This window comes from Hibiscus syriacus, unplaced genomic scaffold, assembly GCF_006381635.1.
Source record: "Hibiscus syriacus cultivar Baekdansim isolate YM2019G1 unplaced genomic scaffold, ASM638163v2 tig00008289_pilon, whole genome shotgun sequence".
Lineage (NCBI taxonomy): Eukaryota > Viridiplantae > Streptophyta > Magnoliopsida > Malvales > Malvaceae > Hibiscus > Hibiscus syriacus.
In genome coordinates, this window is record NW_024062162.1 from 197,306 (window position 1) to 212,189 (window position 14,884).

General features: G+C 30.5%; 1 protein-coding gene across 1 annotated transcript; it reads left to right on the forward strand.

The window, feature by feature from the left end:
• The first annotated feature begins 258 nt into the window (after positions 1-258).
• Positions 259-885, forward strand: LOC120202199 (protein SOB FIVE-LIKE 6-like). Its single transcript, XM_039202667.1, has 3 exons — positions 259-615; positions 705-755; positions 823-885. Exons 1-3 carry the CDS (start codon positions 259-261, stop codon positions 883-885), a joined length of 471 nt encoding a protein of 156 aa, XP_039058598.1.
• Positions 886-14,884: the final 13,999 nt, after the last annotated feature.

Consider the following 14,884-nt stretch of genomic DNA (forward strand, 5'->3'; position numbering starts at 1 on the left):
CGATCTAATAACATTAATATTATGTTATCATTTTAAAGGTTCGATAAATGATGAAGTTGCCATTTTAGACCTACTAATAACATTATTAAAGTAGAAGAATCAAAATATGTAGAAGTATTAAACCATAGTTTCAAAATAGTAGACACTAGAGTCATAATTAGACCACCCTACTTCTCTTCTCGATAAAAGGGAGCTCTAGGTAGAGGTGGGTAGGAAACACATTGAGTGTAGGGTTTTCTTTTGAAAAAAGAAAGTAAGATGAATTTCATAGCCTCTGAGTGTAGGAGTGGGAGTGAGTCCGGTTGGACTAATTACTTAGAACAATCTTTTCTATCTGCCAATCCATCAAAGAAAAAGAATGTTAAAAAGAGTGGGTTTAGAGAGAATAGAAGTAAAGAAAAGGTTGTTGATGAAGAAGATCTTTCCATGGTTTCTGATGCATCTTCAGGGCCTCCACATTTCTATGAAGATAATGGTAGTAACCAATTATATCATGAATATATGGTGCCCCAAGGTGTCACATTGAATAAAAATGGCGGTGGTAAAAGACACAGAAAACTGCAGATACATGAAGACGATGATACTGCAAGCTCTCCTTTCATCAATCACTTCAAGGTAATCCCTTAATGTTACAAATATCTTTCCTCAATAATCATGTTGTTTTCAATGATCTTACATTAAGTGTTCTTGATGATTTTTCCCAGAACAACAAGAAGAATCATGCTCCAGTTGGTTTATATGCAACACACTTTGAGGTACTTTGTTCAAAATCTTAGATTATATGTTGATCAAATTTTCAAGACCATTTTGGGTTTTTTGCAGACATCTTCTCCCCCTGCAAACCAGCTACAAACCCGGGAGGATCAGATTTACAGGTGGTTTTAAGTAAACAAAAAACCAAAGAAAATTTGGAGTTGGAAAATGAAATTAAAAGAAATGGAAGAGAATGATCTTTTTTTCTTTTTCATATATTTTAAATTTTTTATTTCATTTCCAGTCTTCCATTGTACTGGTGGCCATTGCAAAAACTTGGAAATAAATCTCTCCTTTTAATTTCTGTTCTGTCTTTGTTTTTTATTTATGGAACCCCATGCTCTGCTCTTTATATCTATCTGCAGTTCATCACTACTTCAATTCAACTAAATACAAAAATAGTTCAACATATATATACATGTATAATATTAACTGTTACAAAACAGTGTGGAACGTACTATATTTTATCCCACATTAAGTACTTAAAGCTTCAGCCTTAAAGCAAAAACTAAAACTGAGAAATGAGTATTTTATCAGAAAGCTACAAATTGGCATATAATTGGCTTTAGATAGCAAATGTTTCCTATGCAATGTAATAGATAAGATGTGAACATAGATTTAGATAGCAATCCGTAATTAAAATAACTGTTATATAATGATAAAAACATTGTCTGAAATTATTATTGTAAAATCTCAATACCTATAATAATCGTAATACACCCACTACCATCACAATTACAATAAACATAACACGATTGAAAACACTGTTGATTGTTGCATGCATGTGCAGGGATTTTTATTTTAATCTTCTGTTTGGTAAAATTTTGAACACAAAACCGGCCGACAACATTTATTGGTCTGAACAACGAGGTTGCTTAAAACATTCATCTTTTCAACAAAACAGGACAAATAGAGGTGTCATAATCTAGGTGGGTGTTGGATTTTCCATTTTCCACTAGTATTGTAATTCCAAACTCTATGATCAAATCATTGCTAAAATCTTAAGATGATTTGAACCAAATTATAATTCATATTTTATTAGGAAGCTAGTTTTTTTTTTTCTTGTATGAATCAAATCATGGGGAAAAAAATCTTGGTCATGAATGATGACAACCATGTCTCAAAGTGTCCAGACAAGGGTCCATATCCACCCTTGATAAGTTCCATTTCTCACATAACAAGTTTTAGCCCCCTAAATATGCATATGAGGCACAAAGGTGATGGGAAGTGTTAAATTGGTGATGGGCGTTCATTCTCTAACCTCTCACAGATGATGATGCTAAGTACATGACAAAAGTTAATGTTGATATATATATATATATATATATATTCTATCTTCATAAAGAGAAGGGGTTCGTGAAGAAAGGGTCCAAACACTTCTTTGGTATTAATTGAAAGATTTTATATAACTCTTAGTGATGTGAGGCGTAAGGATATTATGAGTACTCGTAGGTTAACAGACCTTGTAGATACAGTTGGCTGCCAATAGATTTAGTTTTGATAGGTCACGTGGACCTAACAAAGATCGTATTAAGAGGTTGTTGCTTACTAAGGAGTGTCAGCCTTTGAAATCATTCTTACAGAGATACTCGTAAGAGGTTTTAACAATGATGGTATCTCCAAAGGCCTTGTGTTGTGGAGATTAATCTTGCGGAGGAGCTTTGAAAGGGGTACAACAATATATATATATTACAAAAATATCAAATAAATTTCTAATACTTTTTAGTCTGATTAAATAAGGATATGACGTTTTTGAATATACTCAAAATGAGCGTCCTTGTTTAAAAACGTTTTCAAAAGATTAGACATGCTTGAACAAATTCGAAAATTTTATACCTTTATTTGAAATTTTATATCCTAAATTCCCCTCTTTGTGCATCATCCCAATTACCTTTTATTTTGCTTTTGAAAAACAACCTCTTGGAAGATCCTGTCTGTGATTTTCCTAACCCTAAAGAGCATGCCCCATTATATTGAATAATTTGATATTGTTTTTGGGATTATATTAATGCCACTTTGCCCTATCCAACCATGTCTGCTTTGTAGCTGTCATCGAAGTCGATGTCATCCACAATTATATGTCCCTTCCCATTTCATTTCTTTATTCATCAAACTATTCCATACTAAGATTTTATAATTTAAAAAGAGTCCATAAGATAAGAAAGCAAACTTTAGGGGAATTTAGGATGTCAAAAGTTATGATCTAATCTAAGACCCACATGTCCTATTTCCATTTATTTTATCATTCTTCAACATTTGGGAGTTCTTGATTTTAGTCAAATGCAGAAAAGATAGAGACAAATCAACCAAATATCATATTATATTAAGATTAGTTTTCAATAGTGAAAGATTTTGCCTACCGTCAATAAATTAATAATGAAATCGACATAAAGTTTTCAAATTAAATTAAATTAATTTTAATAATATATTAATATTTAATTTATTCAAAATATATGTTGATAGTTTGAATAAAAAGATGGTTGTCTTAGATGGTTCACTTTTTTTAGACTAGGCAGAAATATACAATCAGTGTGACTTAGTGATTTACAAAAAAGAGAAAAAAAGAACTACAAAAGATAATGAACAATGGGTACCTTGAAGAAGATCTCCTCTCTCAATCTTGCTTGTGCAGGAATACATGTCTCTAACACCAAGCATTAGGGTGATTGGTGTTAGTTCTAAACTAATAATAATTGATAGGCTGGTAGATGGGTCTATCAGATTGTCAGATAATAATTTAACTGGTGATGAGATCGACAACAATCATATTGAGGAACTATAGTCAAATGGAGGAAATAACGATATTATCTTCAAGTAAATCTTTGGACATCTTAAAAAATTCTGAAGGCGACGAATTTTTTCTACAAAGAAATGACAACAGAAACATGTGAAAGAAAAATTGCATATTTATTGATTTATGAAGAGATATAATAATATGTAAAATGATACACTATTATATAGGGTTATGATCTACTTACACCTAATGTAAAATTAAGAGTTTTACATTTTTAGGACCATTGGATTGAAGGAAATCAAAGGCTACGTTTAACTCCTTATTTTTTTAGTGAATATCTTCTCATTTCCTACTATTAATTTCAGCCTTTGATTTCTCTCATCAATGATCCTAGAAGGTGTAAAACTCTTAGCTTTACATTGTGTGTAAACGGATACAACCCCTATTAAATACACACACACACACATATACACATACATATGTATGAGAGAAATTAATGACTAAGATTAACAGTAAAACTGAGAAGATATTAACTCAAAAAAAGGAGTTAATCTCAGCCTTTGATTTCCCTAAATACAATAGTCCTAAAATGGTGTAAAACTTTTAGATTTACACTGGTGTAAATGAATCCTAACTAACTAACTATATATTGACAAGCATCAAATTTTTGAAATAAAAATAATTTATAATTCTCCAATAAATAAATAAAGTAGTATAGAGAAGTAGGATCGATCCACGTGGACTAAGGAAGTTTGATAATGTTGTTTCTCGGATTGAATCAACTGCAAGACAATAAAAGGGAATTTAAAATTAATGAAAATAAATAAATATTAAATAAAAATAATAATGAGAAAATAAATAATGTACAAGAATTCAATAAAGATGATATAGCCTAAGGTTTTGCTCAGCCTCAATTTCGACTGATAATCGAAATAACATTTTTCCTTTCGTAATGTATGTCGGTTACAGTCAATAGGGCCCAACCCCTGCAACTAACTCTTCTCTCCGATTAATAGAAATTTCCAAGTCTATCTCCGAAATCCGATCATTGTTGGTCTAGCCACGTCTATCGCCGTTAGATCCAAAATAACTTTAAATTCTAGAAAAAGCTTGACTCAAGTTACAGCGTCTCACTGAGAATCAAACTCAATCTTGATTCCCCTTAATGTGTTGCTGCTAAGTTTGTTCACAAGAAGTCGAATTATGACCAATTGATCCGACTTTTAAACTTCAAGCAAAACAATATTCAAATTAACGTGCACCTTCAGAGTTGAAGATGTAATAACTTTTAAGAGAATGATTGATTGTCACTTCCAGTTTCTAGAGAATCAAGAATACGATATGAAGATCAAGATTCAATTCTCAAGAATGGAATTGAGTTTCGCAAAACCTTTGGCTAAGTAGAAGTTTAGCCAAGCATGGATTAGATCATGCTTAACATTGTGAAAAGAAAGTAATGAAACAAAATAATGAAAGAAAGATGAATATGGAGATGAAAGAAAATTATAACTTCAATAAATAACCAAGATAAATAAATTACAATATGAGTTTCCTAAAATTACTAATTCCTAAAATAATCAAACTAAAAATCATAATAAGAGTTCTAAAAAAAAATAATTATTAAATAAAATTATAATAGAATAATCAAACTAAAAATCATAAATTAAAAGTTTTATCACAAAAGATAAATATTTAAGTTTTTTTGTTGAATTTTTCTTCATTTTTGGATAACCTTATCCCAAGTAAATTCCAAATTAAATATTCAAGGAAGTTATGCTTGTATTCTATAAGATTCTGAATGTGTAATACCCCAAATTTTGAATAGTGACTAAAATATAATTTTTGAAAGTTTAGTGGCTAAAGTATAAATTGGGAAAAGTTTAGGGACCTAAGTGGTAATTTTCCAAAAAATATTTCATAAATGGATAGTTTACTCTTGAAAGTGGGGTTTCATGGAAAACATATTTTTAATCCGGGATTTGTGTTAATAGTTATAAAGAAATAAAGTTCAGTATTGAAATCAGATAGTCGGATCGAATCATAATTTTAAGAAAATTTGAAGGATATTAGAAAATGATTGGGAATATTATTTTCATAATTTATATCAGATAAATTTAGCTTAGATCAACGTAATTTTTCATATTTGATTGAACAGTGGAATTTTAGTGACTAAAATGTAATTTTTGAAAATTGCATAGCCAAAATAGAAAGTCAAAGCCAAGTTGATTCATCTTTGACTAAGAAATATTTTAAAGGAAGATAATGCAATGAAATTTGGTAATTATCAAGGCTCGGTAAAAATAGAATTTCTTAAGAATTGAATTTTAAATTCAATTTAATTAGTCAAATGCCAAGTGTATTAATTAATAAATACTAGAATTATCAATAGATGAAGAATATTTTTCAGCTATATTCCTCCTCATGGCCGAAAATACCAAGCTTATTAAGGTAAGATTTTATTTTTGATTTTTGAAGCCGTATACTTTATTTTTGGATTAAGCTATTAGATATAAAATCAATGTAACATCCCAAAAACTAAGTAGTGACCAAATTGTAAGATTCTGGAATTTTGGGTTTAATTTTGAAAACTTTAGAAAGTTTAGGGATTTATTTGGAAAAAAATTGAGTATGATTTATTAGTAAATATTAGAAGTTGAAAGGGCATTATGGTTATTTAACAAGTAAATGAATTCAAAATTCATGTATGGTGTGTTATTATCTACGTGGATGTGAGGAGAAGGAAATATCATACAACTCTGGATTTTCTTCATCTTTCCCTTTCTTCTTCCTGTGAACTCCATAGCAAGGTAAGAATTTTCTAATGGATTGTTCCTTGCATTTTAGTAATGTTTTAGATTCTTGAGGTGTTAAGAAAGATTAATGAAAGCTTAAAGTGGTTTAAAGCTAAAAGATAGACAAGTTATGAGTGATTTAGTAAATGGAGTTTTTAAGTAAATTTGTGGGAAATGAGTTAGGAATTTTGAAGATATATTTGACTTGTCATAATTTGAGATAAGAAGTATCAAGTGTTAGAAATGAATTTAGAACATGTTAAAAGTTTAGTAAAATTCTTAATGCAAGAGTTATGGTAAGATATTAAGATGATGATGTGTCATGGTGTTAAAAGATAGTTTAAGTATGTATAGTTGAGTTTAATTCATGAAGGGATTTAAATAGAGTGAGTTTAAGTGAAGTATTGTTAAATTTTGGGTTTAAGAAATATATTCTGGGTTAGTAGTATCAGTACTGGTTGAGTGAGTACCGATACTACAAGGAAAATTATGGGTTAATTATGCGTAGGGTATCGATACTGCATGAACAATATCAATACCATAATGAAGAAAAGGGATAAATCTTCATGAGGTATCGATACTGAAGTGATAGTATCAATACCAGGGGTATCGATACCAATAAGGAGGTATCGATACCATTCTTGCAAGGAAATTATAGAATCAAGAATGGGTATCGATACTGTGGAAGGGTATCGATATTACCAGCATATAGGTATCGGTACTACCCTTGTAGTACTGATACTACTTAAGTTGGAAATTAGAAATTTATGCTTTATTTAGTTTGCATTGGCAAGAATTTTCTAGTAATTCGAATTTCTATATTCATTGGATTGTATATTCGTGTAGATATCGATCGAAAGAAAAGTTCGGACAGGCTGTCAGAGTAAGATTTACGAGAGAGAGAGATAACAATTTGTATTGGCAAGTGAGACCAAGGTGAGTACATGATATTAAGTATAAGTTATTTATGGAATTAAGGCTTGCGATGAGTCTAATTCCGATATTAGATTACATGAGTATGTGAATATAGGCATGTAGTGATATAATGTTTAGGTGAATATGAATATATGTATATGTCTAGATGTTAATGCATCTTTATACTTGATTTATATGAATGCATGCAAGTGTGATAAACTATATGACTATAATCTATGTGATAATAAATTATATGATTACATGATCATAAGAGATAAGGCTTGTGACAAGAGATATGTGATTTCATGAAAGTGATCTATATGAATATATGCTATGAAAAGACATAAGAACAAGATATAAGTTATGTGACATGTGAATGTGAATCATATGAAAATGTTCTACGTGTAAGGGAACTACATGCTTATATGAATATGTGAAATGACATAAATGATAATGTCCATGTTATGTGTTATGAGAGCTAGGGGTATAATTGGCATGCCAAGAGTTGAGTGTTCTACGTGGTCCTTCAGGATATATATGTAATCCTTTGGAACATATATGCAGTTCTTCAGGACACATATTTGGTCATTTGGAATATATATGTGATCCTTAAGGAGTGGTCCTTCGGGACATCTATGTGGTCCTTCGGGACATATATGTGGTCATTCGGGACATTTCTACATGGTCATTCGGGATAAATTCTATGTACCCTAGTGGGAATTTATACGAGCTATGGTGACATCATATGTGCACAACCTCAATATACTCACATATCTTTAGTTTTCAGAAGTATACATGGGCTAATAAAGAAAGATAAAAACAAGTGCATTGTATATAAGGTACATGCTTTGTGATTTAAAAAGTATTATCAGAATTATGTGATGTTGCGTGCATTGTTAGTTTTAAGAGTATATGATTATATGAATTAATGATAAGAATGTTAATAATGATAATAATGATATGTGTTATATAAGTCTTGTGTTGTATGAAATGTACATGCATTTGTTAAGTAGTTTAGTTTCAATTATTTGTTTACATGTCTCACTAAGTCTATGACTTAGCATGTGCGTGTTTAACACTTAGGATCCGAGAAGTTCCAAAGAGAATATAGGCAACGGAGACAGCGTAACTTCTGTAAATATCAGATTAGAAGAATTAACAATAGGTTTCCCTGTTGTATTATATAGTGTTGGCATGTATTTAAAGAATTAAATCGTATAAGCTCTGAACAGTTTTTGTAAACTTTTTGAGTTAATATATGTAAATTATTCAGTATGTTTAAATTTAATCTAGATTTTTCCTCTATTTTATATAAGAAATGATTTGAAAGGTTGATGTAACATCTCAGACTCATATTCGGGTCGGATACGGGTTGGGGTGTTATATTTAATGGTATCAAAGCTAAGGTTTAGTCGATTCTAGGCTTAAATCGAAGTCAAAAGTATTTTAAAAAAGTATACATGCCAACAAAAAGTGAAAGTTTTTAATCTGATAGAGTCATGAGTATATTGTCTTCTAATAAAGCTATATGGTTATGTCTTAGATGTCTGATCGTGAGAGTTCCCAAAGTGATAGGAGAAGTAATATACCTAAAGGTAGTAGCAATTCACCTGCCCTGGCCAGGCAGGGTGAAGAGCGAACACCTCTGGTAGTACCAGTACAAGATCAAGGGTTGTTTTTCATGACGTTAAACACTATTTTGTCGTGTTTTCAACCTCCTGCTCCCTCAACTTCTATAGTGAATATAGCTAAGGAATTGAAAGGTTTAGGAACACCCGAGTTCATGGGTGAAACTGAGGAAGGTCCTGTTACTGCGTACCTATGTTAAACGACATTAAGATAATGTTAGATGGACTCCACTGCTCTGAAATGGAGAAATTAGATGGAATAGTTTCACTGTTACGTGGTCAAGCTAGAGTATGGTGGACAAATGTCACCATGAGATTGAGAAGTGATCAAGTGACATGGTCATTCTTCTTAGAAGAACTCAAGAACAAGTACATTGGTGATCAGTTTATTAGGCAAATGAAGCAATAATTTCTGAATTTGAAATAAGAGGATTATACAGTGTATTAATATAATGTGAGTTTGACAAGTAGTTTTGTTGCTGAGCTTGTTCCGACTAAAAAGATGTATGTGATTGGTTCGTAGAAGGATTGAGCCCTAGACTAAAAGAGTTATTGCTAGCTTTGAATCTGTCATCGTTTCAAGAGGTGGTCAATTGAGCTAAAGCTCTAGAGAGAGCTCAGAATGAAAGATTTAAAGAGAAGAAAATTTATAAGTCTAAAAAATCTAAGCATATAAGGAACTCTATCTAGTTCCACTTGTACAATTTATAGCGAATTTTCAAAGTTGACTGACAGAAGCTGTTTTGGGTAGAATCTGCTACCCTGTTTTCTAACCTATCACCAATTAAAAATTCATAACTTTTTTTATACCCATCTAAATCGGTTTATGTTTGTTCTAAACAAAACTAGACTAATATACAAATCCAATGATATAAGATTCATTCTTCAATTATTTTTTTATAATTTCTGGTGATTTGTTCAGAACATAATTTCTAGGCAGATTTCACCAACTTGCATCCTTAACTTATTTACTAAATTAATACATAATATAAATTTTCATTGGTGCAAACAGAAAATTTTTCAGTATATAAATTAATACGGAATAATATTTGTTTGAAGGTAGTGCAAACTGCAAGAATATGGAATTTCGATAAATTGTGTATTGAAAGTAGTGGAAGGCAAAGGATTTAAATCTAAAGCTTAGTGAGACTTATATTTGATTAAAAAAATAAAGTGTTAAAGTGATTACAATTTATTTATTTGATTATTATAATTGAGGATGACTTGCGATAAGTCAACCTCATTTTATTTTCCAGTATGATTTATAATTTTTCAGCATTGAATATTTCTATTAAATTTTTCATCAAGTTTTATGAATGATTTTGGGTATGAACTGCCAAAGTATGATATTTATGATGATGAATTATAAATGTTTATAGTTATCAGATGATTTTCGGTTATCAGATATTTACAGATATCAGATGATTACATTTATTATATATTTACAGATATCAGATGATTACAGTTATCAAATATTTTTAGATATAAGATGTTTTACATTTATCAGACACAGATTAATAATTGATTCTATGATGATACATATAAGCCCATTGTATGTTGCATTAAGAGTCATAGGTACATTTAGCATGCCATTTAGTGAGTACTTTTCAGTTATCAGTTTAGATTTGGTACATTTGTATACTAATGTTCAGCACCGTTGGTGCTCAAGTTATGATTGCACTGAAGTGCATCATATCAAATTTTCAGTTATGATTCGGCACTGTGTTGTGACTAGTGCGCACCTTAAACTCACATACCTTATATTCTCTTACATATACATTAGGTTATAACAATAAATTTGAAAGTTATGACAATATATGAAAGAAATGAACATATAATTGAAAAGAAAGTTTTGAAATATGCTTGAATGAAAAGAACAAAAGTTATTTATGATATTCGATGTTGACTTACATGATTTTTGATAAAATCATGAGATGGTGATTTTTAGGTTTTCAAAAGGAAAAACGGCTTGACTAGCCCAGTTTGAAGTTTAATGTTTTTAGTTAAATTATAATTTATTTCTTATATTTTATGAAATTTATGGTTTTATATCACTTTAGTTATATTTCTGCCTCACTGAGTTTTACTTAGTGCGTGATGATTTTCATGTGTAGGTTCGAATAAAGTAGAGGACGTAAAGTGAGGAGCTTGTCAACATCTTATGAAAATTAAACTTACCGACGGTTTCAGAAAGATATCCTAACTTTGACTTATTAGTGGCATGTACATTATATAAGCTAGGTTGCTTTATTAGATTCATTTTTTAAAAGGGCCTATATTAATAACTAGGATTATTTTCTTTAATTTTGGCTAATTTTTAGTATTAATCATATTTATGAATGAATAGTAAGAATATTATATTTTAAATGTTTTAAAAATTAAGTAGTATTTAGGCAGTGATATATATATATATATATCGTTATGATCAGCTTTGAACTGCCTACCTACAGACTAAAATTGGATTTTTTTTCAGTGATTAATATTATTTTATGATTTTATACGAATAAGATAAAAGTTAAAAAAGTGAGTTTAAAAAGAAACGAGGTTTTAAATCTTTATGTATAGTAAATGTTTATCTAATTGATGTGACATTTGTGGCTTGTATTATGAGATATATATATGGACTATGGGTGTTATAGAATGGACTGTCGAAATCTATTAGTTTTTAGGCTAATTAATCCAATGAAGTTCTTGTCCAAAAATAAACTCAAAATAAAGATAAATCAATAATATCCAAGCGATAAATGAGAGGTAAATAATAATAAAAATATGTAATATTAAACACTCATCAAATTCTTCCTCACTTATTCAATGTTTGTCCTCAAGCATACATCAATTCCAATTTCCATCATTCATTAAAAAATCACTTGAAAGTTTATGTAAAATTCCAAATACATATATGGATTGAAGAAGTTAGACATGATAATCAAACAAAAGTGACAAGATAATCGAATAAACAACAATTAACCAAATGAATAAGAGGTAGATATGCTGAGCTTTTGTTATTTGTTTGTGAGACGAATTCAAACCAAGTTTAGTTTCCTCATTATAAGCGATTGGCGGAGTATGAGTTTTATTTTTTTTCAAGTGGTTATTTTTCCTCTCATTTTTTTATTTTTTCTTCTTTTTTAGTTTCTTTTCCTTTTTCTTGAAATTTCTTCCTTTTTGTGTTTCTCTATATTTTTTTAACTCCGTAGTCTCGACTCATCATCGAATCTTTAAACTAGAAAAGAGATGAAAACCCAAGCACGTCACCCGGTTCTCTAATCCGATCACATTCAAACGATCTGCCACTCACAATCGTCTCACAAAGTTACACACTTGACATAACATCAATCACTAGCAAAACAATCACAATCTCATATTTAAGCAACGATAACAATTATACCACAAGATTAAAAGCTTTCATCAAATTATTTTATCAACTCAAATCAACTATTCATGCATAACAAGATCAAATCAAGCTTGAAAACAAGAGATCATGACAAAACTAACAAGTCAACCAAGGCAATCAATAGTCATAAGAATCGAGGTATCCCATAAAACCAACATTAATAAATAAGGTGAAATTCTCACTCTTCCTGTCTCACTAAAAGAGTATTGTACTAATACGTAATAAATAAAGTAAATGAGAAGGGATATGAATACTCCTCATGGCTAGCGTCGATGGGTTGTTCGGTTGTATAAGAACATTGACCATTATTCGAATCAATGTCGTGTCCATAATTTTGATATCGATCAGAAAATACCTGGTGTACCTAAAAATTATAAAAAATAAATACCAAAAATAAAATAAATAAAATAAAATGTGTTGCCTCCCATTAGAGTTCCTTTGTTTAACATTGTTAGCTCGACGACATGATTCAGACTACAGGTACTTCTAGAGTGATTTCTTCGATCACACAAGCTTGATGATTCTCATAGAAAGGCTTCAACCAATGACCACTAACCTTGAAACAAGTTCCCGAATCATCTTGAATTTCAACTGTGCCATGTAGAAAAACTTGAGTCATGAAAAAAGGTACTAGCCACTTCATTCTTAATTTTCCTGCAAAATTTTTCAGCTTTTAATTAAAAAGCGACACTTTTTTCCCAATAGAAAAAGATTTAAAAGAAATTCATCGGTCATGGAATTCTTTTCTTATCTTGATAGATCTGAACACTATAATAGGCATTCCTTTGTATTTCTTCAAACTCTTGAATATGAAGTTTTCAAGTTTCGTCAACTTTATCCATCTCCATGCTGCATTCTTTAATTGCCCAGTAAGCTTTGTATTGTAATTCAACCGAAAATGAAACATTTTATCGAAGACTAAGCAATATGGGGACATGTCGATAGGACCTTTATAAGTGGTGCGATATGCCCATAAGACATCGTTTAATTTCAAGCTCCAATCATTTCAATTCAGTTTTATAATTTTATCAAGGATTGGATTGATTTCTCGATTCAAAACTTCCGCTTGTCCATTCGTTTACAGATGGTAAGCCATAACAATTCTTTGAGTTATGCCATATTTCTTCATGAGTGCTTCAATAATTCGGTTACCAAAATGTGTCCCACAATCATTGATTATGTCCCTCAGTGTGCCAAACCTAGAAAAAATAAAACCTAGAAAAAATAAAATCTTTTAGAAAATCGACAGTGATTTAGCATCATTATTACGAGTAGCCCTAGCTTCTACCCATTTAGACACATAATCAACAATGAGAACAATGTAACAATTCCCAATAGATGAAATGAAAAGTTCATATAATCAATTCCCCACACATAAAAAATTTCACAAACATGAATTGAGTTAAGGGGCATTTCATTTCTTCGGCTTAAATTACCTACAATTGACACTTTTCACAAAATTTACAAAAAAATATGTGTCACGAAAAATAGTCAGCCAGAAAAATCCACATTCCAATACCTTATGTGCAGTTCGCATTGGACTAAAATGGCCTCAACAGGAATAAGAATGAAAAAGTTAAATATAGAATTTACCTCACTTTTTGCTACACATCATCGAATTACCTAATCGACAATATTTCCATAGGTATGGATCACCCCATATATAGAATCGAAGTTCATGTTTAATTTGACTTACCTCGAAACGTGATAAATTTGAAGGTAATATTCTCGTGGCCAAGTAATTTACCATATCTACATACCATGGGAGTACTCCTTAGGCCAAATACAAATAATCTTTAGGGAATTCATCTTTTATCGTCACATCATATTCCATGATGGGTAATCGGCTAAGGTGATCAATAACTAAATTCTCGCAAGCCTTCTAGTCTTTAATTTCCAAATTAACTCTTAAAGAAGCAAAGTCCATCGAATTAAGCGTGGTTTTGCCTCCTTATTACTAAGGAAATATTTCAAAGTTGCATGATTAGAAAAACAATAATTTTAGTTCACAGAAGATAAGAGTGAAATTTTTCTAAAGCAAAAACAATAGCAAAAAGTTCTTTTTTCTAAAGGCGATGACGTGCAGTTCTTTTTTGATATTTTGTCCCAACGCAACTCTTATGCTCCCATCACTCGCATCATACATGATTTCGAAGGGGTAATCTCAGTTAGGTGGTTGAACTATGGGAGCTAACATAAACCTTTCTTTAAGAAAATTGAAGGCCTTTTTGCATTCTGGATCAAAGTCAAATATCTTATCATTTCTTTAATAAATTACAAAGAGGTTGTACTACTTTAGAAAAATACTTGATAAACCTCCAGTAGAAACCTACATGAGCAAGAAATAGACAAATCTCCCTCACAATTGTGGGTATGAATGTAAGAGAATAATGTTAGTTTTAGCTTTATCAACTACAATCCCATTAGAAGAAATGACATGGCCTAAAATTAATCCTTTATCAACCATAAAATGACATTTTTAATCATTTAAAATAGGACTGAATTTAAGGCATCGTTTCAGGATTTTCTTCAAATTTGACAAACACTAACCAAAATAATTATTGTAAACTATGAACCATCCATAAAACTTTGACCCCTTTTTCGATATAGTAAAAAAATATACTTACCATGCACCTTTAGAAAGTTATTTATGCATTACAAAGACTGA

What these genes read in the sequence shown, in the direction of transcription:
- LOC120202199 (XM_039202667.1), top strand. Translation starts at nt 259, where the DNA reads ATGAATTTCATAGCCTCTGAGTGTAGGAGTGGGAGTGAGTCCGGTTGG. An exon ending in CTTTCATCAATCACTTCAAG is followed by an intron (nt 616 to 704) that starts GTAATCCCTTAA and finishes GATTTTTCCCAG; the next exon opens with AACAACAAGAAGAATCATGC. An exon ending in TATATGCAACACACTTTGAG is followed by an intron (nt 756 to 822) that starts GTACTTTGTTCA and finishes GGTTTTTTGCAG; the next exon opens with ACATCTTCTCCCCCTGCAAA.